The 25456-nt window shown below is 44.2% G+C and overlaps 1 protein-coding gene across 1 annotated transcript; it reads right to left on the bottom strand.

Moving 5' to 3' along the window:
* Nucleotides 1-1890: 1890 nt before the first annotated feature.
* On the bottom strand, nucleotides 1891-25446 carry PSTPIP1 (proline-serine-threonine phosphatase interacting protein 1). The gene is made up of 15 exons (XM_034409486.3): nucleotides 25148-25446; nucleotides 18659-18759; nucleotides 16800-16874; nucleotides 11081-11115; nucleotides 9599-9705; nucleotides 9221-9283; nucleotides 9035-9133; nucleotides 8631-8676; nucleotides 8207-8286; nucleotides 7263-7361; nucleotides 7035-7131; nucleotides 5972-6062; nucleotides 5391-5461; nucleotides 3489-3619; nucleotides 1891-2714 (listed from the first exon to the last, which is right to left on the bottom strand). The coding sequence occupies exons 1-15, from the start codon at nucleotides 25178-25180 to the stop codon at nucleotides 2583-2585; spliced, it is 1260 nt and encodes a 419-aa protein (XP_034265377.2). The 5' UTR covers nucleotides 25181-25446; the 3' UTR covers nucleotides 1891-2582.
* Nucleotides 25447-25456: the final 10 nt, after the last annotated feature.

Below are 25456 nucleotides of genomic sequence, written 5' to 3'. Positions count from 1 at the left end.
GATTCCCCAAAGTAAAGGTCTAATTTTCAGGCAGCCCCCTCTTCTCTTCCCACCATCCATCCCCCCCCCCCAACAAGCCATCCCACTTACTGGTTTCTGGCGGACCTCTTTAAAGGATCTCTTTAACTATCAGCTTTCTCGGCATGAAGGAATCAAGTGGTACAGACGGGATCGATGTGAGCTGGTTGCCTAATCAACTCCTTGTGGTTTTACAAAGCAGCAGTCACCAACTGGTGGTCCGTGGACCACTGGTGGTCTGCGAGAAAATTTTGGTGGTCCGCAGAAATTTTTTTTGCATTTTTTATATTGCACTAAATCGGGTCCTCAAACTACGGCCCTGGGATGGATACGTGCAATGAACATTTGTGTTGCTGCAGAGATTCTCCCCCTTTGGGGTCTTTTTGTGTGTGTCGGAGGGGGGCAGAAATTCCGACTTGGGGTCTGCTTCGGCCTCCTGGTGGGGGGCTTTGGGCGAAGGCTGGAGGGAAGAGCCGCTGGTGGCAAGAAGCCGGAGGGCCTCGTTCCAGTGGGACTGCCTCATGGCCTGGAACTGGCTGACCATCTCAGCCCACTGAGCCTCCAGGTAAAGGTACCTGGCCTTGCACTCTCGCAGGTCTTCCCTCTGCTTGGAAAACCTATGCTCCTAGTCCTCAGTGAGGTGCTTCTACTGAGCCGCCTCCTCGGTCAGATCCAATTTGAACTGAGCTGTTTTGCCTACTCTTTCTCGTGGTGGCTGTTTAGCTCCAACAACTGCTTCCTGTTGGGGCGCCAAGGAACCTGGGCGGGCAGGCGAGGAGGGGCTGGGAGGGGAGGGGCGAGTAGAGGCCGATGAGGCACCCCTCAACATGAGTGACATCAGGTTGACCACGCCCACCCAGTCACATGACCACCTAGCCACACCCACCCAGCAAGTCATTAGGCAGATCATATTAGTGGTTCGCGTGATTTAAAATTATGAATTTAGTGGTCCCTGAGGTCCAAAAGGTTGGTGACCCCCGTTACAAAGCAAGGAATGTCATTGTTAAGCTCGGTCACTAGAGGGGAAATTGCAAGGGAAGCCGATCACACTTGCTCAAGGAAGACGAAAGCACGAGACTGGTGGTTCCTACTACGGTGCTTTCTGGAGAATTCCCTGCATGACACTCATACAAATAATCCTTGATTTACAACGAGTGCGTAATGACCATTTAAAGTTAGAACTGACCTGAAAGCAGGTACTGTATTTCCCTAAAAATAAGACCGGCTCTTATTAATTTTTATATGTCTTATATTAATTTTTGCTCCAAAAAACACATTAGGGCTTATTTTCTGGTTAGCTCTTATTTTGGGGAAAATACGGTACTAAATGCACCCATCTGGCTGACAAACTTAACGGGGGCTTATTTTGTGAGTAGGGTTTATATTACGAGCATCCTAAAAAATCATGCTAGGACTTATTTTCTGGTTGGGTCTTATTTTCGGGGAAACGGTACTTATATCTAGAACTAAAAGTTGTGACAGTTGGGCCCCCTCCAGAAACACATGATCAAATTTTGGGGGGCAGGGGTCGGTCATTTACAAATATTTGCCACATCCCACAGTCCCATGACTGACATTTACAACAGTTTCGGTGAAAACCAGCACTTTGGCAACTGCAGTCATTAGGCAAGGGGTATCCAATCTTGGCTGGCTGGGGAATTCTGGGAGTTGGGAGTCCACAAGTCTTAAAAGTTGCCAACTTTGGACAACTCCCAACCACTGATGTAGAGAATTGGGAACCAGATGATTTTGGGGTCATAAATGGCCACTACAGTTATAGATTGCAGCGGGTAAATAATAGGTGTAATACTGTATATTAAACTCCTGCCATCATTTCTGCCCACCTGGCGTGTTCAAACTCAAACATCATACAAGGTTTTGACAATATTTAATGCAATGAAAGGACTCTCCGGAGAGATCTTGTGGTTTGTTTGTTATTTTTAAACTTCCTTTTCTCGGTTTGGGGTCAGATTTTTCAGCTGCTAAAAACGTCAGATGTTGGTGTTTGCATGCACGACAAGAACAATTGCAGATGCATTTTCAGTGAACAGCTGAGAATCTTGAGATGGCAGCATTTAAAACAGCTCCACCCTGAATCAAAATTTGCAACGCTAGGGAAAGGATGGTTGTGGTGTCACCCATAGCGAGAAAGAAATGAAAGCATCGTTTCTGGAATTGAGATCTAACCGTTTCAAAAATGCACTTTAATCAATGGCTTATTGTAAAAGTCCACTGTGTTTCTGCCTCCACCAACGTTCAGTGGAGAATGGCAAAGACAGTTTTTTTGCAAAATTTGCCATGTAGAAAACGGGTCAAGATTCTACCGAAAGAATGATGGGATCGGAAGGGTACCTGGATTTAAGCAAGGCAAAAAGAACCTTTGGGATCATACATTTCTAGGGTGAGAAAATCAGCACAAGTTTGGATGTCTTTTCTTTGATAATTGTCCTTCAAAAAAAATAAAAAGACGGGGTGGCGTTTTATGTTAAAAAAAGAGTAAAACTTGATTTTTTAAAAGCGATTTCTAGCCGGTAAAAATGCAGCACTCGGAAGTGTTCCTCCCATCAAAGTCTCTCCAGATAGGAGCCGGGCACAAATCCTTGCTGCCCGTCCAGTTCTACGGTCCACCAGCCGTCTTCGCCAGCTTCAATGATGTTGACAATATCGCCTGCTCGGATGTCCAGCTCATCCTCATTCTGGAAAAGGAATAATGGAAAGAAATGGAAAAATCTCTTCAGGTAAGATGCAAAGGTTAAGATGGAATAAGCATGCAGATAGTCCTTGACTTAGGACCACAATTGAGCCCAAAATTTCCATTGCTAAGCGAGACAGTTCAGTTAGTTTTGCCCCATTTTATGACCTTTCTTGTCACAGTTGTTAAGCGAATCACTGCAGCTGTTAAGCTAGCGACACGGTTGTTAAGTGAATCTGGCTTCCCCACTGACTTTGCTTGTCGGAAGGGGATCGCAGGACCCTGGGACACTGCAACCGTCATAAATATGAGTCAGTTGTCACGTGTCTGAATTTTGATCACGTGACCACGGGGATGCTGCAACGGTCATAAGTGTGAAAAACCGTCCTAAGTCACTTATTTCAGGGCCGTTATATCTAAGAACAGTCATTAAATGAATGGTTGTAAGTTGAGGGCTACCTATAAAAACCGAGCTAAATTGGAGTCTTCAGGGTAACTTAGAATGATGATACCTTCAGAGTAACTTAGAAATATTTCTCTCTCTGGGCACAGTGAGAATCTATCTGCTGAACAAAACTCCGCACTGGCGACAGGAAAGGCATCCAGCCAGTAAACACTCAGCTCCATTCAGTTGCCCAGACTCCATCCCACAAGGGATTATGCGGTCATTAAAAGAAGTAGAGTAACTTAGAATGATGATCCTTGAGAGTTACTCTGGAGTAACAAATGCTCTTTGTTACTCCAGCCTCAACTCTTTTAACAAGGGTTTGAGCCTCACCTGGGCTGTGTAGTCATAGAGAGCTCGGTAATCATGGTCCATGGCAGCGTTGACCTCGGCCACGTGAACGGCTGCATAGACGACGTCCGCCCTTTGCTCAGCTTCGAGGGAGGGGTAAATGGAATTAACTCCTGGCAGAGGCAAAAGATTTTATCTAAGTTCCAAAGTTATTATATCTTTTCCGGCCGGACTTGTAGAAGTCCAGAGAATGTATTACCATGGCGCCACCATTCCTATTTCTAAAATCCGTCTTGTTACTGTCAAGGTGATGACACCCTGCATTCCTAACACAAATGAAGTATTTCTGTTTCTAAAAATTTCACCAGCTGTTACTTTGGGGGGAAAAAAATCAGAGATACTTAAATTTAAAAAAAAGTGTATTTGAAAGGCTTCAGGGCTGGTTCAGGCAAATTGAATTCTGCCTTTTCCCAAAATCAGGTTTACAGTCTCCATCCTAAAAAGTTTCTGCACTGTGTTTCCTGAAAATTGGTCCGTTGTTAGGATGTTTCTATTTAGTTTTCAGAAGTTTGGGAGGCTGGGAAGGTTCTGACCTAGGCTTCCTTAGAAATCAAACAGCACAAACGTAGTCCCGGCAAACCTCTTTAATTCATATGGCTGTAAATTACTTTCATTTACAGTCCTCAAGTCTTTCAGAGGAAGGTTATCAACACCCACCTATCTCACGTGGAATGCTGCCAAAGAGCTAATTTCCAGACACAAGGCAAGGCTGTTGTGGTCCACCAGCAGCCTGCGGAACTGGCAGCGGAATCGGACAGCGATGAGGCTGAGGAAGAACATGAGCCATTCCTGGAGGCTGGGAAAGGCCCGGATGAGGGCTCTGCGTCGGAGGCAGAGATGGGGCCAGGGCCATCGGGGAGTGAGGTGTGGACTCCGGAGCCTCCAGAGCCTGATAGGAGTGAGGCAGAGGAATAGGAGGAGCCTGTTCCTAATGCACGCATGAGAAGAGCTGCCAGAAGACAAGAGCAGCTCAAGCAAAGAGGACAACTCAGGAGTAGGGCCAAGAGATGATTGGCCCCTCCCATAAGGCTTAAAACTTAAAAATTGGTAGCTTCATCTTCTTCATCTACGTCTTGCATTTATTTTTGTATCTGTGACTTCTGAACGTTTGCCAAGAAAGGCCTTTGGCAGTTTGCCTAATTGGACCAAGGTTTGCGATAGGACTGAGGAATTTGTGTTGGGAGGAATTTGCTTTAATTGAGTTGAACGACGCTGGGAATGAAGGAATTCTCGGCTGTTCGAATAAAGTTTGTTGGTTTTTTCACGGACTGATTTTCCTACTACTTACTTGGGCCTGGGTCACAACAAAGGCCAAACTTGGCACAGAGTCACAAACAGAATTTTCAAATCTTGAATTGGCCAGATGAACTAATTGCTTCCTGCAAAAGCTCACGTCCCGTTCGCTTCTCTTTTATGTCTTATGGGAGGGGGCAATCATCTCCAAGCCTTACTCCCAAGTCGGCCCTATTTTCTTAATTGTTCCTGTCTCCTGGCAGCTCTGTGCATGCGCACACTGGGAACAGGCTCCCGCTGTTCTTCTGCCTCGCTGATGTCAGGCTCCAGAGGCAGCAAAGAACTCCCAGATGGCCTTGGCCCCCTCTCTGCCTCCAACTCAGAGCCCTCTTCCGAGCCTTCCCCAGACTCCAGGAATGGCCCATATTCCTCCCCAACCTCCTCACTGTCTGAATCTGCTGCCAGCTCTGCAGCCACAACAGGGGAGATGGGATTAGTCCAACTTGAAAGCCAAAAAAGAAGAACTTTTGGGTGTTCCCACAGCAACATTCAACCCCTTAGGAAGACTTGATAGCAGAACCTGATTTAACACAAGGATGCTCGGACTTAAGAAATTACTGCATTGGTCCCTGGAAAAGCCATCCTACCTACCAGTTGGGGGTATTGTGGAAATAATGTTATCCGGAGTATTCCGTGTACTGCCATGCAGCAAGTCGGAGAACCTGTGGATCAATAGGAAATATACCATGAGCCTTTCAATGACGCCACTTCCTCTCTCTCTGTTTTCGACTAAGAGTGAAGCTTTGCTCTGAAGGACAAGATTTGGGACAAGGGAGACAAAAACAGCCAAACACAAACCAGCTTTTTAACGCCTTCCTCGTTAATGCTATTGTAACACGCATTCTCAGTGTTTGGATATTTTATTTCTGGTCTGTGTCCCTCAGGGCTATTTTAGAGAACAGCAGCCATAAATAAATAAAAATACATTTTCAGGCAGACATTCTCTACAAGCAGCTGGCCAAACAGCACTTCAGAAGGTCACAGTGGATGTCCCCACTTTGCCCTTCTCCTCTTAATTTAGCTCATGAGTTGGAAATCTTTCTTGGTTCTCATTCAAGGAAAGGGAAACAGCTACTCCAAGGCAGCTTCTGACAATTGGTGGAAAATTCAAATGGTAGAACCAAGTGTCCACCCATTAATGGAAAACAGCCGTCGTAATGACAATTTACTACCTTTTCATCATTCCGCAACTCTGGGTTGTTGGGCTGTTGGAGTTTTTCGCGGGTCCGGTTCTCTCGTAATAATTCTCGTAGCCAATGGCAGCTGTTTTCAGAAACAGAAGGAGGATAGGAAAATGTGACTGAGGCGGCCTTGGTGCTCTCTCTGCGCTTGGTGATTTTCTTGCAGGCGTCTCATGACCCTGCTAGGTAATGCCATCAGTGATTTTCCACCCCCAGGAAATCTTGTGCCAGCTAAGAATGAATCAATCTTGTGGTAACCCCGTAGTCAGCCTTATTTTTTAAAAAATCTCCCCCTTTAATCGGGGGTACAGTTTTCACTATCTAAAACAGTGTTTCTCAACCTTGGTAGCTTGAAGATGGGTGGACTTCAACACCCAGAATCCCCCAGCCAGCACTGCTGGCTGGGGGATTCTGGGAGTTGAAGTCCACCCATCTTCAAGCTACCAAGGTTGAGAAACACTGATCTAAAAGATGGTTATATATATTATATATATATATTTATTAAATTTATATCCCGCCCTTCTCCCCGAAGGGACTCAGGGCGGTGAACAGCCGAGAATTAAAATAACACACAATATAAAATTATATTATATTATAAAATTACATTACATATTAATTATATAAAATTATGAGGCTGGGTGTCCTTCTCTAGGTGCTCTCCCCAAATTCACAGCCAAAGATGTTCATCCCAAGGTTAGGGGAGGCTCAACTCAATCTTCTATAAGCCAAAGTTTCCCCAGACCTACCATGTTTCCCCCAAAATAAGACCTGGTCTTATATTAATTTTTGCTCCAAAAGACGCATTATGGCTTATTTTCCAGTTAGGTCTTATTTTGGGTGAAATACAGTACTAAACGCCTCCGTCTGGCTGATGATCTTAACTGGGGCTTATTTTTGGGGTAGGGCTTGTATTACGAGCATCCTGAAGAATCATGCCAGGGTTTATTTTCCAGTTGGGTCTTATTTTCGAGGAAACGGGGTACTTATTATTTTCCCAGATGTTATTGTCTTTTCAAGACACAATTAAGAAAAGAGCAGTTCTGTGCAGAGAGACCTGGTGCTTCTGTTCCGGTCATCTTATTCTGAACGAAGGCGTTCATATCGGACTCCACGTTGCAGTTTTCCAGGCTTACCCGAACCTCTTCATAAAGCTTTGAAAAGAAAAAGGGGGGGGGGAAAGTCGATTTATTTGAAAGGAGCTCTTGCTTATGGCTTTCAAAGCAAATTCTCTAGTTGAACTGTTCGCAAGACAAAGGACTACCTCCGCTGGACTTTCTCTTACCTCATCGTCTTTCACGCACTGCATGGAGAGTTGATTGCAATGAACCCAGAGAGAATTCCGTAGGATAGTGATCCGATCACATTCCTGAAGCTGGAAAGCCTAGTTTAATAATAATAATAATAATAATAATAATAATAAAGTAAAGATCAATTATGGGATCCTGTCACAAAATGTGATAACAGTAAAATAAAGCTGGGTCGATAGCACCGAGCTAAGCCAAAAAAACATGGTTTATAGACCAAACTTGGCCTACTTCGTGCAACAGGCTGAAGCTATCAACTACAATGATGGTGGTTGACAATTGAACTGATCTATTCGCCTAGTGAAATAAACAAATGTTCTGTCAATCACAAGTCTTCGACTCACACGTTCTTTTTTCATCCAAGAAGCTTCTTCGTGTCTTAAGAAGAAGCTTCTTAGATGAGAAGCGAAACGTCTTCAAGGGGAAAAACAAAAAGTCCAGTTGCCTTTTGAAAAAGCACCTTTGGGACAATGTGGGACAACCAGGATCTTGAATGACTGAGGATCTCCATAGACCCAAAGCCAGAAGTTTCCAAACTTTCTCAGCTCTTGGCACGCTTAGTATCCTTTTAGTGGTGCCTCCGAGCTTGAAATTTGCATGGTGTCCAACAGATGTCAAGTATTGCTGTATCATCCCACAGAATTTGGGAACCACATCCCTAAAGCCAAACCTCCATAAAAAATTCTATAGCTTGCTTTGATGGCTGATCCCTGGCAAGGAAAAGGACTGGGATGCAAGTCAACTATGGCCGTATCTGAGAAGCAAATGCTGGTCATCCCTTGGGTGTTGGGAGAGAAACCATGTTGAGTGTGCCTGATTACCCACCTTTGGGTGAGAGGAAAAGAGACCTCCAGTAGCATCTCACCGTGATCAAGGTCAAACCTTATCAATTCTCTGTTGATGGAACGCAACAGCTTCATACCTCGCAAGTACTAACGTGTTCTTGTTCCCACGTGGTCCTTGTGTGGTCTAGTGTCTCGATGTTCTGTTTATACACTTTTTCTGCGTGAGAAAAAGCAAAGCAGTCCGATCAGAGAAGTGTTAGTGTTTTGCGCTTCATGGATAAAATGAACCTATTCTGTGATTCATGGACTAAAAGAAAAAATATCCTGAAGTAAGAAGAGCTTATCTGGAGAAGATTCCTCCAAAAGGTTGAATTGCAAGTCAGCCTTTTATTTTACTCTGTTTTTTAATGAAGGGCGCAATTGCATTTTTGGTTTATTCAACTCTTTAGTTCATGGAGCTTTACAGGTTCAAATGGAGGCCTGGAAGATCCCATCAAAGAGATTCATAAGGCGTGTCTCTCTTAGAGTAGAACTTGTTTTCATAGGTGCTTAAAATGTTACCTGCTTCATTGGCAGAGTCTCTGGACTGTTTTGCTTTGGTTTGGCTCTGAAAGGTGAAAAAACGAACATTGGTATAGGGAGGAAGGAGAGGAGGAAGGAAGGAAAAGAAAGAAAAAGAAATGGAAGAAAGGAAGGAAAAAATGGAAGGAAGGAAGGAGAGGGAGGAAAGGAGAGGAAGAGAGGGAAAGAAGGAAAAGAAAAAAAAATGGAAGAGGAAGGAAGGAAAGAAAGAAAAATGGAAGGAAGGAAGAGGGAGGAAAGGAGAGGAAGGGAAGGAAGAAAGAGGGAAGAAAGGAAGGAAGGAAAAGAAAGGAAAGAAAAAAGAAATGGAAGGAGAGGGAGGAAAGAAGGAGCGGAAGAGAGGGAAGGAAGGAAGGAGAGAAAAAAGAAAGAAAAAAATATACCTTTTCTGTTTGTTTCTGGTTTCCCATAGCACTTATCCTCTCGAAAGCCTGTTCCGCCTCATCAGCATCTTTACATTTCTGGTCATAGGCCTTCTTGGACTGCGTGCAGAAAAATGTGCACAATTACGGTCGTAAGTCAAGGACTGCCCGTACAAACATCTTATCCTCCAAGAGCAAGTTCCTTACCTCCATGGTTTTCTTGAACATGAAGAGCTTGTTCTTGTGTATCCGTTCCATCGTACTCTCGTACTGCAAGAAAGATGGCATTAATGATCATCCTTTTGTGCCTTCCACAAGAGCTGGAAACCCAGTAGTCCAACTCTTTATCAAAGTTCCTATTCCCAAGGCAGATTTTCCAGGCTGGGGGCTCTGCCATTTTTGGGCACCGCTCAAGGAAGAAGTTTGGATTCCAGGGAAGTTCTTTACTGAAAATAAGGCAGGATAAACGAGTCCTTTGAAAGCCTTTGGACCTGCACCAAAATGGCCATCATAAATTTGTTTAATAAATAAAAAATAAATCGTATTGGCTTGTTTCACCTCCGGAAGCTCCGGCTTCTGCCTCACCTTTTTCCGTTGTTCCTTCTGCCTTTCTCGGAATTCTTCTAAGGCTTTGAGTTCCTCTTTCAACATGAGGGCCAGCTGGATGTGAGAGTTGCCCACGCTTTCAATTTCTGTGGATGAAATGCAGAATTGGCCTTTGCTGAAATCCTGCCTCTTGATATGGAACATCACTTACATGGGTTAAGGGGGAGTTCTGGAAGGGCAACAGCATCAAAACACAGGAGCATACAGGTAATGGAAGCCTTCTCCCTTTTTGTAGGCATGCTATGTACATCATACAGGTGAAAAGAGTCCCCCACCCAATTTTGTGAACTTGAGGGGTCCTTGGTGTTCGCAGACACTTCATTTCCCAAACTAGGCAACCATCATCCGTGCTAGAAGGGAGTGGCATTTGCTCTTTTCCCATCTAGCACTGATACAGTTACCTAGTTGGGTCATGAAACGTCTGCAAGAAAACAAGCAAGCTCAGAGAGCACCAAGAACCCCACAGTCGTCGTTCTCCTCTCCACAAACCCCAGTCAACAAAACCACCTCCTGAGGCTTTTAACTATATATATAAAAGCGAAATACCATTCACGCATCATTACGAAATCTCCAGAACAGTAAAGCCTACAAACTTGAAATTTGGCACGTATGTTCCTCTTGGCTTCTAGGTGCTTGCTAAGAAGGGACCATCAGAGCATTAGTATTTCTTATTATTAACAGGCTCTGATGCTAATTAGTTAGACGTTCTACTCCCCCTCCCCACCTGAAAAGAACTCTGTTCCAACTGCCACTTGGGCATGGGCGTGGCCAGCGCATGATTCATCCGGCTTGCGGGCTGGGCATTTAGACATTCTACTCCCCACCTGAAAGGGAGAGAAGGGAATAAGATAGGAGAGGTCTCTGGGGGCAAGCCTGAAGGAGAGAAGGGGATAGGAGAGGATCAATGGGGCCAGCCTGAGGGAGAGAAACGGGGGATAGGAGAGGAGAGGCTTCTGTGGGGCAAGCCTGAGGGAGAGAAAGGGAGAGGAGAGGCCGATTGTAACTACTCATTAATTTTCAAGCTGTAAGTGTCAATTTATCAAGTCCGATCATATAGTTTCATAGCGGAGCATGGGCATCTAGCTAGTATCCTATATATACAACTCAACAAAGTCCATTTTCCTCTCATTCATTTCTGGGCATCCCCTTTGCTCTTGATAGCATTCTCCCACTCAGTCACTAGAGGACACTAAAAGAGTACAGAAAACTCTGACTCTCTTCCACCATCTAGTGGCTAGCCTGAGTTCTGCAGTTCAAATTGAATGTGTGGTGAAAATAGTCACTCCCTACTCAATCTTAAAGCCCATCGGCATGAGTAGGAAGTATAAGGTTGTCTTTTTCCAAACACTGTATGAATTTGTCAAGATTCTTTGCAGAGAAAGAAAAACTCTTTAAAAATTATTAATTCGATTATTAATTTTGCTGCCAAATATCCCCGACAGAACTTGCTAATATACTTACGTAGCTTTAGGATTTCAAACGAAGCCTTTAAAGTGCTGAGGAGAAAAAACAAAACTCATCAATTTCCTTCCTGTCCAAAGACTTTCGTCAAACTTGAAGTTCTCTATTATATTTTGAAGAACAGGAATGTGTCAACAATTCTAGACAGCCAGTGCTGGAGAAGCCCACAATCCCACCATTCAGAAAAGCAATTCCAGAAAATATTCAGAGCCAGATTTCAAATGTCCACCACCACAAATATATGGCTGGTCTGTCTATATCTATCTATCTATCTGTCATCTATCTATCTGCTGTGTTTCCCCGAAAATAAGACCCTGTCTTATATTTTTTTAACCCTGAAATAAGCATTTGGCCTTATTTTTGGGGAGGTCTTACTATTTTGGGGTGGATGGAGCAAGATGGGGTTCCTTTTGCCGTCTTACCTGATTTCCAGCTCTGTATTTAAATATTTTTGGGGAGGGCTTATTTTCGGAGGTTTATTTTAGCTATTGCGCTCAAAAGCCCGATTGGGTTTATTATCAGGGGATTGGTGGGTTGCCCCCGGTTCAGACCAGTTCCCAAGAACCGGTAGTAAAACCGTTGGGAGGCCCCGCCCACCATCCCGGATGTCATCATCAGCAATCTCCGCATGCACAGAAGCTTCTGCTAGAAGCAAGGCGTGCACGATCCCTTTGTGAACCAGTAGTAAAGGTAAGTAGAACCCACCCCTGCAGGGGATGTCTTATTTTTGGGGAAATGGGGTATTTATCTATCGATCTATCGATCTATCGATCTATCGATCTATCTTTGGGCAACATCAAACGTCTCCATTACATAGGACAAGTGTGCAAATATATAAAAAAAATCCAAGAGAAGCCTTCAATCTTTCTTCTAATAGTCCAAATGAAAGGTTAAATATTGGTAGGAGAAGAACCTACCACTAGGTGGGGGCAGAGTTAAGAGAGAAATCAGTTTAGAATCCCTACGTAGCCACAAGCAAATTGAGTCCGATTCCCTCTCTTTGAATTCCATTGATCCTCATCTAACTTCCAAGCAGGTTCTGACCATGAATTCAGAAGATTCCTGCAGCATACGCTTTTAGCAATGAACACGTTTAATTGGACCTTCACTCTGGTCTTTCACACACAACTGTATTAATCAGTTGAATTTCTTTCCTATTTAGCCTACGCATTTAGTGCTTGTCCTGAAGGTGCCAGTTGACTAAACCTCAAGCCGTATGTGCATTTTCCATCCCTATCAACAGACATTATTTCCATTTGGGTTTTTTTTTTTCCCGCCTGATGAAAATGAGTATAAAATAAGTTTCTCGTGTTTCTTTAACGCCCCCTTGTGGTATCTTTTGAACTTTTTTTTCTAATTAAATTCACATTCCAACTAACTCTGCATGTAACCACTAGACTCATCCTGCAGGTGTCAGGTGAGTGATGAACTAAGATTCATTTAACTCTAGATACAGTACATTATCATTAAAGAGAAAATGAGTCCATTGTGGATTTTTGAGGAAGAAGTGATTATTTTTTTCTCATCAACTATAGCACTAAAAAAAAATTTGTATGGCAAATAAGTATATTGCACCATCACGTCACCTTACAATCTTTTGCTAGAAGCGGCCTGAGCTTAGATCTGAACTCTTGAATACCTTAAACTTTGAGGGTTCTCTAGCATTTTGGCCTCCGTGTTTAAATGTATTTCTCTTTCACAGCAAATGATTACAGATGTTGTATCACGAGTAACAGAATAACAGAGTCGGAAGGGACCTTGGAGGTCTTCTAGTCCAACCCCCTGCCCAGGCAGGAAACCCTACAGCACTTCAGACAAATGGTTGTCCAATCTCTTCTTAAAAACTTCCAGTGTTGGAGCATCCACAACTTCTGGAGGCCACTGGTTAATTGTTCTCACTGTCAGGAAATCCCTCCTTAGTTCTAAGTTGCTTTTCTCCTTGGTGAGTTTCCATCCATTACTTCTCCATCCTTCAGGCGCTTTTGAAGAATAGCTTGACCCCCCCCCCCCACGTTCTTTGCAACAATTGTGTAACAATTGTGTGACTAAAGAACTTTGAAAATCAAATCTTTATTTCGATCGCAGACCAGCATAAACTTTGAAGAACACGGTACGCCCTTAAAGGGAAGACCCAAAGCAAAATGCATCTCAGCACTGCAATGCCGGTTCTATCCCTTGTGCCTTTTCATGCAACACGGAGTCACAAAAACATTGAGGTTGCATGGTTGACATCATAAGAAGTTCCATCCTCTCAGTGTCACCCTCGTTGGGAACAGATTGCGATGGACTTTGTGATGCAAGAAAGGGACAGCAGATCCCATTAAAATATTGCCCAAGCCTTATATTGCTTCAAGGTTTACACAATCCCTTCCCTCAAAGAGGAAACGCACAGCTAAAAAATTATGCTTTGCATAATATTTGCTCCGGCGAATTTCTCTGTGGAGAAAAGCGAATCATTCCTCTTGACCAAAAAGAAACTCCATCCATCTCTTATTCTGCTTGCCTCTTTTGCATTCTGCAAGCTACGTTTTCGGGAGTAGAAGTGAAGCTTTCTAATTTTTCAAAGTGCAGCAGAAAACATGACGTATCAATATGCTAACTTTATGTAAAATATAGGAAGTCGATTTGTGTACAATTGGAGGTGCAAAACTCGCCATTTACAGTAAACGTGGGACTATTTGTTCCTTGTTGCCAAGGAACCATTAATCACTTCTCGTTTAATGTCCCAAACCCAAACAGGAACTGATATTAGTAGTTTTGTGAATTGAGTCTTTGTCTTTAAAAAAAAATCAAGAGGACTAGAGCCTCTTGCCTTGGGAAGCAGATACCTCATTCATTCATCCATTCCATTCATTTATTCATTCATTCAAAACATTTACATAGCCAGCCATCTTAAAATGAAGCTCTGGGCAGCTTACAGTCCAAAAATAAGATAACCGAACAACAAAAATGCAAGAAATAAAAGCACAGGAACCAGTAAAACCAAAACAGAAAAATCTGGGGCCACAATCACAGGTCCCCGATTCCATCCTATCCCAGTGTTTATCAACCTTGGCAACTTTTAAGATACAGGGCTTCAACTGCCAAATTCAATTACTTCACATAGTACTGAATTATTATTATTTTTGCACTCTCAAGAAACTTCATGATGCCTGATTGTAGAACTACAACAATATTTTGCTGCTTGCGCTGCCTAAGCGCGACACTACCAAGAATGCAGCCTGGTTCTCTTTAGAGAAAGAGGAAAAGGTATGCAAAAAAAATAAATAAATCAAAATGATCCTCAGTATCAGTTTATAGAGGAAGAAGAAAGCCTCCGTCTAAGAAAAGCAAATCCTGTTGACCGCACAATGGTTTGACTTATAATCATTTGTTTAATGACTGCACAAAGTTAAAACAGCGCTGAGGAAAGTAACTTACGATTGGCCCTCGCTTAAGAACCGTGGCAAAAATAGTCATAAAATCAGACACGTCTCACTTAACAACTGCCTTGCTTAGCAATGGAAATTCTGGCCTCAGATGTGTCCGCTAGTCCAGGGCTACTTGTAGTATCGAGATGACTGGAAAGACGACCCCCCCATTGTCATAAGTGAAGGACTACCTGTCCTTTTCAAGCTTGCTTTTAAGGAACATCTTGAATACACTTTTCATTGTATCAAACCGTTTAGAATAGAATAATAGAGTTGGAAGGGACCTTGGAGGTCTTCTAGTCCAACCTCCTGCTTAGGCAGGAAACCCTCTACTCAGACAAATGGTTATCTAATCTCTTCTTAAAAACCTGGAGCATTCACAACTTCTGGAGGCAAGGAGTTCCACTGATTCATTGTTCTCACTGTCAGGAAATTTCTCCTTAGTTCTAAGTTGCTTCTCTCCTTGATGAGTTTCCACCTGTTGCTTCTTGTCCTGCCCTCAGGTGCTTTGGAGAATAGCTTGACTCCCTCTTCTTTGGGGCAACCCCTGAGATATTGGAAGACTGCTATCGTGTCTCCCCTAGTCCTTCTTTTCATAAGACTAGACATATCCAGTTCCTGCAACCGTTCTTCATATGTTTTAGCCTCCAGTCTCCAGTTTGACTTCAACTCTCAAATGAGAGTTGGGGTGGATAACGGTTGTTTTTAAGACCTCAGACCTCAGTCCATCATTTACTGGATCTAAACCGAGATCGGTTTCTTGCAGGGATGAATCGTGCAATGGATAGGAAACGGATCAGCCGGCCCCCACTTTTGCAGCTATGATTCTATATAAAGCACGTTGGCACAGGAAGTATATACAGTAAACCAGCAGATCTATTTTTCCTGTTATTATGAGTCAGAATTCGGCTGCCTTAGAAACCCTGAAGAAATAAAGTTCTAATGGCATCTGCTAACCCCCTTTTTTGCCTGACAGTGAGATTCTTTCTGTTGAAAGAAACTTGCGTGTCCTTTCTATAGAAGCTAAGCTTTTGGAAGAATTCGCCTCCTGAGACCTATTTAGCTATTCTATTTCTATAGCTGTCCATCTCAAACAAATGATTCTGGATGCTGAATAACTAGCCCTCATCCTTTGGAGTTTGAGGAGAGCCAGTGCTGAGCAGAAGGTTGGACCTGAAGACTTCCAAGGTGCCTCCCAAGCAGGGGTGAAATGCTCCCGGTTTGGACAGGATCGCCCGATCCGTAGCGATGGTATCGGGTGGTTCAGAGAACCAGTAGCAAAAATCCCTGCGCGGCTGAGCCCCGCAATCATCAGAGGCTTTTTTTTTTTTTAAGCATTTTTTCTACAACCTCTTCCACCGAAAAAATGCTTTTAAAAGTTTTTTTTAAAAAAAGCCTCTGATGATCCCACGTGGGCCGTGGGATCATCAGAGGCTTTTAAAAGCATTTTTTCTACAACCTCTTCAGCCGAAGAGGTTGTAGCAAAAAAAATGCCTTTAAAAGCCTCTGACAATCCCAGCTGTTTTGCCTGATCATCAGAGGCTTTTAAAAGCATTTTTTTCTACAACCTCTTAAAGTTGTAGAAAAAAATGCTTTTAAAAGAAAAAAAAAAGTTGGCCACATCCACCCAGTCACATTACACCCCCCCCCACCAAGCCACGCCCACAAAACAGGTAGTAACAAATTTTACATTTCACCACTGCTCCCAAGCCTATGGTTCTAGGGTCCTCCTATTATAGCCGTCATAATTTCCATACACCATCCAGGATTGGGTCTCCTAGAGGAGATGGGCACCATGGTGTCCATAATAGATGGGTCATAGAATCATGGAATACACCTAGGAGGTCTTCAGGTCCACCCTTCAGCCCAGTGCAGGAAGAGACAAATGGCTACTTCTCAACCGTGGCTACTTTGAGATAGGTGGACTCCCAAAATTCCCCAGCCAGCATGGGCCATAAAAACATCCATAGGAATACACTGTTTCGCTTAATAACTGCCTCATTCACTGAACAATTGTGTTATTCACTCAACAACCTCCACAAAACAGTCATAAAATCAGGTCCTGTCACACAAGTGCCTCAAATTATGATCATCATGACTTACGATGGGAATTCAACCACTGGTAACTGAAAGCTATCCAAAGAATCTTATCAAGAGTTAGATCAATAGTACTAGCTGTTGCCCATCCTGGTTCTTACGTTCTATCAACCCCTAGAGACAAGTCCTAACCATCCATTCATAACGTAACATTGACTTTTAATATAAACAAAGAAATAATGGGATTTTAGGTGACACCGAAATGGACTTACTTGATTTCGCTTTGGCCTCCTGCTTTCCGAGCGATCTGAACCAGCTCCTTCCCGTAACGTTCTTCAGCCTGGGCCCTGTTAAATAAAAATCCCGTCTTTATTTGCCACTCAAGCCATGCTGGGCTTCCATCTGTTTCTGAACTCCATCCTTCCCATGGCGCGTAATGAACAAATTTGAGAGTTGACTAGGCAAGGTCTTAAAACCGTAGAAGACGGCAAGGGAAGAACTTTGATGGCGGCCTTCTTGAGAAGAAGGGTCACGTTCTTTGGAGGCCATGGTGGAATGGAACAGAAGATGAACCTTCTCTGATGCCTTCTGCTTGGTCCACATGATGTGCTCATGTGAGCTTCATACTCAGAGTTGCTAATGGGAAGGGTCTTTACTGCCTTTCCCATCAACTATCCTGAGAGGAAGGTTTGCAGGAAATACAGCTCCACAGTTGTGTCTCGGTAGCTGCTGAAGCCACCTAAGATGCTTCTCTTCTAGGAAAACAGGTGCCACCTGGTGTCACCTGGAAGATTGATTTTTTTCCCCCCATCCAACTAGATTAGTTCTCAAGAAGTTCCAAACTTTGTGATCTCAAAAGTCGGCTAAAAAAAAATCTAACCATCATCATCTCTAGACATCTGAAGAGTGTGAGGTGGAAGAAAAGAGACAACTTACATTTTTTTCACCTCATTGCAACCTTCATCTTCTGAAGGGAGATCCTTTGGTCTGGATCGAAAGCAATCTTCTGCTTGCAAAGAGTGTCCTCCATCCTAATCTTCTCATCCTTTTAAGGGAGCCACTGGATCCAAAGCTCTTCAAATTGCTCTGAGATGCCTCCTCTTCCTCTTCCCCCTTCCCCCTCCTCCTCCTTTCCACAACATTTTCAGCCCACTAAACTCAACATGAAGGCAGCTTTTCCATCGGGCCTCAGAAATCTTTACTCATGACTTCTAAAATAGCTCTGATGAGAAGCAAATCCCAGGTCGCTTTAGACTCTGAGGTGATTCATTTGTTTTCCATACACCCCGAATATGTGATAATTTACACATAGATTTCTCCAAATCTGAAGACGTCTGATGAGCGTCTTCAAATTCGGGCCTTAAGCAGATATAACAGATTAACAGAGTTGGGAGGGATCTTGTAGGTCATCTAGTCCAACTCCCTGCCCAAGCAAGAGACCCTCCACCATTTCTGACAGATGGCAGTCCAATCTCTTCTTGAAAGCCTCCAGTGATGAAGCTTCTACAACTTCTGAAGGCAACTTCTGTTCCATTGGTTGATTATTCTCACTGTCAGAAAGTTCCTCCTCATTTCCAGGTTGAATCTCTCCTTGATCAGTTTCCATCCATTATTCCTTGTCTGGCCTTCGGGTGCTTTGGAAAATAGCTTGACCCCTTCCTCTCTGTGGCAGCCCCTCAAATATTGGAAGACTGCTATCAAGTCTTCCCTGGTCCTTCTCTTTATATAGAAAGTCCTTGACTTACAACCACAATTGAGGGGCAGAATTTCTGGCTGTGTGATTAACAGTGCTTTGCTTAACAATGATAGCCAAAAAAGTCAAGAACTAGGCAGGACTCACTTAAAAAAACCTTCTTGCTTAGCAACAGAAATTCTGGTTCCCATTGTGTAAATCAAGGACTATATTGTAATACCGAGATGACTGGGGAAACACCTGCCTGGATATGACAGCTGGCATCCAGTGTCCATATGGGTGAGGATTCTTGAAAGTTTACATCCCACCGAGGGAGAAGAACCAACTGGGGAATCTGACTGAGATCCGTATGAGCAGAACACAAGAGCACTTTCGAAGCCTTCATGCAACTCCCAGCTCCCACTCTTCCCCTCCCTCCTTCCTACGCTTCGTATTTACCTCTGCTTGATCAAGTCTTCGACGTCTTTGCACATTTTCCTTCCATCCAGCAAACGCTGCAGGAGCGCTTCGTATCCGGAGTGAAGAGTGAATTCTTTGCACTAGAAGAAGAAGAAAAAAACAACAACAACAACAACAGAAGATCCATCAGGTCTCACCATTCTACCGCCTTCTCTTCCCTGCATTTCCAAGCTCCGTTTGAGACCAGCAGAATCATCCCTCAAAGACCCTCTTAGTCACCGCTAAACCCTCTGATCAATTCCCTGGCCGTGTCCTCCTGTTTCCTTCCAAACGAAGATCATCCAAGCACGATTTCCCCAACTACCAAGTTTCCATCTTCGGATCTAAACATATCAACGGTGCAAGCAAGCAATTCAATTCCGAGCAGATTAAAGCTCAGGAGCCAAGATCCAGAGATTTCCGTTAATGCAACCTACTTCAGTGCATGGTGGCTCTGCCAGAGTAGAACTTCTCAACCTTGGCACCTTTAAGATGGGTGGGCTACAACACCCAGAATTCCCCATCCCAATATTTTCTAGCCACTATTCCAAGAGAAACACTGGAGCAATGAAAATCAGGATCAGCCTGATTTTGCCAAGAAGCACGAAAAGAAGACACACACACACACCCAAGAAAAACCTACAAGTGCGTTTGCCATCCGTACGTTGGCCTTCAGAAAAGCTGGAGCCTTCACCACCCGGAGGGTTGCAGGAGACTGCTGCCCATCTACACACCAGCCAGACTGGAGAACTTGCCGTTCAGACGCGGGTCAGGCAAATGTGACTTCTTCACCCAGTTGTCTTCAAGGCTGCTTTGGGCTGGTTGAGTCACCAGCGTCAAGTCAAGGGTTGAACTAGCAGCCTTTTTCCAGGGGAAGAATTATCATCACCTTTGGGAATTCAGGAACGTGCAAAGCTATCTTCTTCTGAGTCAGGCATGTCGTTTGCCTAGCCCAGGGGGTCTGCAATCTTAAACACTCAAAGAGCCATTTGGACCCGTTTCCCACAGAAAAGTACGACCAGTACGCTCCCATAGAGAGGGGCTCCTCCGGGTGCCGTCGGCCAAACAATGTCGACTGGCGGCCCCCAGGGGGAGAGCCTTCTCTGTGGGGGCACCTACGATCTGGAACGAGCTCCCCCCAGAGATACGGAGGATCCCGGATCTGCGTACCTTCCGTCGCGCGCTAAAAACCTTTCTATTTCACCTAGCCGGCCTGACCTAAGCTTTTCCCCTTTTTAAATGGAAATTTTAAATTTGGTTTTAAATTGCTGGGGTTTTAAATTCGTTCAGCCAAATTATTTAATTTTCGTTTTAATCTATTTTAAATCTTGTATTTATTTGTTTTATTCCATGGCTGTGCACCGCCCTGAGTCCTTCGGGAGTAGGGCGGTATACAAATTCAATAAATAAATAAAATAAATAAATAAATAAAAGAAAACACCGGGAGCCACAAAACCCTTCCCGTGCCTGACTATTTCTTGAGGGGCCACAAAACTAGTATATGTAGTTGAATTAAACTTTTCTTTTCTTGGATTAATCCATGTTTGGCCTACCGGAGGTTGAAAAGCTCAATAAATTGCGTGCCGGCGGTGTTGCATATTGGTGGTTGTGACGCATATTTTGAGTGGCAGGGAGCCACAGCAGAGGGGTGAAAGAGCCACATGCGGTTCCAGAGCCACAGGTTGCTGACCCCTGGCCTAGACCAGAGGTCTTCAAACTCGGCGGCTTTAAGACTTGTGGACTTCAACTCCCAGAATTCTCCAGCCAGCTATGGTTGGTTGGTTGGTTGGTTGGTTGGTTGGTAGGTAGGTAGGTAGTCAGATAGATAAATAGATAGATAGATAGATAGATAGATAGATAGATAGATAGATAGATGGATGGATGGATGGATGGATGGATGGATGGATGGATGGATGGATGGATGCTATGCTGGCTGGAGAATTCTGGAAGTTGAAGTCCACAAGTCTTAAAGCTGCCACGTTTGAAGATCTTTGGCCTAGACCCTTCTGGATCTCTGGACTTGAGAGGGGGAGACGTTTTCTCAGCACGTTCAGGAAGTCAATGACTAAATTTGGGGTCCTCTGTTGATCCCATGTTTAAAACCACAGGACTCTACCGGCCTCCTCCTCCAACATGCCTACAAGCCACTCCACTGGAAACTAACTGTAAGACCTTTTGCATCCAAATGGGGAGAAATGAATCATCCTGAATCTGGTGGAGCTGCGCACGGAGATTTGCATTGCGGTTTCATATTGTATCACTTTTTTTTTTCATATATCTCAATATGCATATCCCCAACAGAATGAGGGTACAACTTCTGACCCCTAAGGCAATTTTTTATACCTTCGGAGTCTCCCTTTACCAATATTGACCGTATGATTATGTCTATGCAGGTATCGGATGTCAGATGTTCAACTGAGATTCATCTTCCTCAAGGCTTTGGGCTTCCAAAGATAGTTTGATACAGGGGTGAAATGTAAAATTTGTTACTACCGGTTCTGTGGGCGTGGCTTGGTGGGGGGCAATGTGACTGGGTGGGCGTGGCCAACTTTTTTTTTTTTTTTTTACTTTTAAAAGCATTTTTTCTACAACCTCTTCGGCCGAAGAGGTTGCAGAAAAAAAAATGTTTTTAAAAGCCTCTGACGATCCCAGCTGAGCCATGCGATCATCAGAGGCTTTTTTTTTTTTTTTTTACTTTTAAAAGCATTTTTTCAGCCAAAGAGGTTGTAGAAAAAATGCTTTAAAAAGTTTTTTAAAAAGCCTCTGATGATCGCATGGCTCAGCTGGGCATGGGGGGGGGCCCGCAGGGATTTTTGCTACTGGTTCTCTGAACCACCCGCCGCCATCGCTACCGGATCGGGTGATTCGGTCCGAACCGGGAGCATTTCACCCCTGGTTTGATAGATAGATAGTGCTGGGGAGAGAAAGAGAGAGGAGGGGAAGAGAGGAAGGATGGATGGATGGATGGATGGATGGATGGATGGATGGATGGATGAACAGATGGATGGATGAGTGGGCAGACAGGCAGGCAGGTTGATAGATGATGAGTAATTGATGGATGATAGATGAAAATGAATGGATGGATAGATGGACTGAATAAATAGACCAGTGTTTCTAAACCTTAGGGACTTTTAAGATGTGTGAACTTCAACTCCTAAAATTGGCTGGCTGGGGAATTCTGGGAGTTGAAGTCTACGGATCTTAAAGTTCTCAAGGTTGAGAAAGACTGAGCTAGACCATCCAGTAGGTAGGAAGAGACAGAGATAGAGAGAGAGAGAGAGAGGTGAAAAGGAGGAGGAGGGGGAAAAAATGATCACAGACAGGAAGACTAACCCACCAACCACCAAAAGTCAGCCCACCCCCCACAATGAACGCACTCTTCTTTGAGCTTCAGTCCTCCCGACCCATCCAACGGTCCAAATTCAATGCTTCTCCCTCTCACGAACCCTTCCCACCCCCCTCCAGAGCAGCGCCTCCCTCTTCTTCTCGCAGCCCTTCATTATTAAACCGAGGCAGACACCCCCCCCTCCCACCTACCCCAGCCTCTTCCATGCAAACCACAAGGGCTGCCTCGAACTGCAACTGCTAAGCATCGGTGGGGCCGTTTCCTGCCGTGCTACGCTAGAAATGCTGCATCCTTAAATAGGCACAAGTTAGACGTCAAAGAAGGGCCTCAACTCTCTGTGTGTGTGGGGGGGGGGATGTGAAAAAAAAAATATGGAAGTATGCCTTCTCCTGGGTCTTTTGCAAAAAGTTTATCGTGTCTCCATCACTCAAACTTTGCCTGCCCTGTTGCTTGTTCCGGGTTGTTGTTGTTTTTGTTTGCAATTCTCCAAATGTTGCAATACTCCGCTTCAAACGTAGAGCAAAATGCATATTTTTAACACGCAAACCTGGCCTAAGGTGGGTGTTTTAGCTAGGGATGGATGCCTAGGCTGATCTCACTTTTCTTTCAGTATCTCATTTTCCTGGGGAGGTTTTTTCCCCTTCCATTTCTGTATCAGTTTGATCGAGCTCCACACACACTTATGCACCCTGATATTTTGAGAGAGATGCAAGCATATGGAGAGGGGCTCTATGAAAATCAGGCCTTGTAAACTAATCACAGTTTTTTTTATTAATTTTTTTTTTCCCCAGAGAAAATGCTGGTGTCCTTAGGAATGTTTAAAGGCCATGCAAAGGAAGAAGGTGAAAGGAAAAGGCAGCCATTGATGTAAACATTTAATGTAATTTATCTCACAAATTGTCCACAGGGCCTGACTTTTGATAAAACTGGTGTATGTATCTTTGTATCAGGAGTGAAATTCTCCCTGTTCAGACCGGATCACCTGATCCAGTAGCGATGGCGGCGAGTGGTTCGGAGAACCGGTAGCAAAAATCCCTGCCCCCCCCCCCCCCCCGCATGTCCAGCTGAGCCGCACAATCATCAGAGGCTTTTTTTAAAACTTTTAAAAGCATTTTTTCTACAACCTCTTCAGCTGAAAAAATGCTTTTAAAAGTTAAAAACAAAAGCCTCTGATGATCGCGCGGCTCAGCTGGGATTGTCAGAGGCTTTTAAAAGCATTTTTTGTACAACCTCTTTGGCCGAAAAATAATTGCCTTTAAAAGTCTCTGACGATCCCAGCTAAGTTGCCTGATCGTCAGAGGCTTTTAAAAGCATTTTTTTCTGCAACTTCTTAAGGTTGTAGAAAAAATGCTTTTAAAAGAAAAAAAAGTTGGCCACGCCCACCCAGTCACATTACCCCCACCACCAAGCCACGCCCACAGAACCGGCAGTAACAAATTTTACATTTCACCTCTGCTTTGTATGTATGTGTGTGTTTGTTGGTATCAGAGCAGGAAGGACTATTGCGTATATTTGCCGCCTTGAGTTATTTATAAAAATAATAAAGTTGGGTTAAAAACGAACATACATAAATACAAGTATATTCACTTGTATCCATGTATAATGTATATAGAGCTTTTGCAAAATTCTGCATGCTTTTGAGTAAAACATCGCCGAATGCAATCAGTGGCGCATCCCACTTTGGCCTATCACAAAACTCCCATTTTTTTAAAATGGAAAACCTATCCTGCAAAATGCATTAAAAATGCAAATAATCCTCCTCCCATTGTCCGTTTTAGAAACCATTAAGCACAGCGAAAGGTGGACTTGCTACAATGGGATAAGGATAAAACCACGCCCTTTGCACATTTTAGGAAACGGCTGATGGGTGCAGAAATGGAACAGACCGGTGAGCAAAAACTCACCTGAACTCACATCGACCATTCACTGGAAAAAGAAGAAAAAGCATTGCCCCATTTTTTTTAAATCTAGAATTAAGTGATGGGTGGAAGGATCAAGAACCAGCTGAAGCCCGGCCAGCTAGTTTTAACAAAACCGTCAAGTCAGCAAAATATGAACTAAAAAGATGGCCATCAGCAATTCATAAAGTCTTACTCAGATATCTGCTTCTGCCTTTGGAGTGCTCCATTTATGAGAAAGCTACAGGCCACCCAACAACCAGTTCCGTAAGGCCAACGCTGCTAACAACGAGCTTGCTTCCACCGAAACTAAACTCAACATGGTGGATACAGACTTGTCTTCAACCCGCGGAGACAAGGAGACACGGAAAGGTGTTTTCTCTCTCAACAAACAACCAAGGAACCTCCAAGGTGTGAAGCTGAGTCTTTGCAGAAGGATCCTGAGATCCAACACCGAGGGTTCAACAATGCTTCATCCACCCCTTCTCCATCTCCTTTGCATCTTGCACCTTGGCGGAAGCTTCTAGGTAGAGTCAACGCCAAAGCGTAGACCGACTCCCCTATGAAAAATCCAGCGACCGGGCACAAGGACTCATCAATGCCCTTTCCAGGATCTCTCCAAGGTCCAGAATTTAGATGGTGCCCAGCGCCCAACAGCTGGAGAACAGGAGAAAACCCTCTTTCCACAAACCCCTTCCGTTGGCCTTTCCAGAGACATCATCTTAAGTCTTGCAACCACCCAGAGGTTTTGCAACCTCCAGGGGTGAGGCCCGAGCGCCAGGGTGTGGGGCAACGATTTGCATCATACCTTTGCATTTTGCATAAACCACCAGCCGCGTGGTTGAGCCCTAGCACCTCTGGGTCTGCCCTAGCATTTTACTGGAGATAAGACAGAATTCCAGTTGTACTGTAAACAAAAAATAAATAAATCCAGCTCCGCTTTGGGAGGGATATCAAACCAGCCTTTTGCCTTGGAGAAATAAAGCCATAACTGGCATTAAAAAGGAAGCCACCCAATGAGTGGGAAAGAAAAAAGAGAGAGGCATTTTTTCAGAGCTTAACGCCGTCTTCCTTTCTTTAAGCATGGTGTTTGGAGGTTTTGGGTGGTTGTTTAGAGGCCCTCCACCAGCTCTTTTCAGTTTGCCCCGAAATAACCATAACACCCCCTAAAATCTCCCATAACTGGGCCAGCTGTTTGCAAAGTTACCACCTCTGGAAGTCAGAACGCAATTCGTTGGCACTTACCCAGAAGGCATCTTTAAACTGCAGGTGCATCATCTCTGACCGGTTGGATCTGTAGGGCGAAGCTGTGTGAAAGAGCTACCCTGCTGGAGTTGGCTGCTCTCTCTCTCTCTCTCTCTCTCCCTCCCTCTCTCTCTCTCTCTCGCTCTCTCTCTCTCTCTCTCTGTGCATGCACACGCTCTGGAGAGAAATCTTCTTTAGCAGCTTGTCTGGGATGGTTTAAGGAAGCTGAGCCAGGCCACTCGCTACTGAAAGCGAAAAGCACACCCCAAACCTCAAAGCTCTCCCTTCCTCTTGCCCCACCTCTCTGGG

Source organism: Pantherophis guttatus, chromosome 13 (assembly GCF_059756535.1).
Source record: "Pantherophis guttatus breed Tessera chromosome 13, ASM5975653v1, whole genome shotgun sequence".
Classification (NCBI taxonomy): Eukaryota; Metazoa; Chordata; class Lepidosauria; order Squamata; family Colubridae; genus Pantherophis; species Pantherophis guttatus.
The sequence above is the reverse complement of the archived record's forward strand: the minus strand, read 5'-3'. Positions and strand labels throughout refer to the sequence as shown.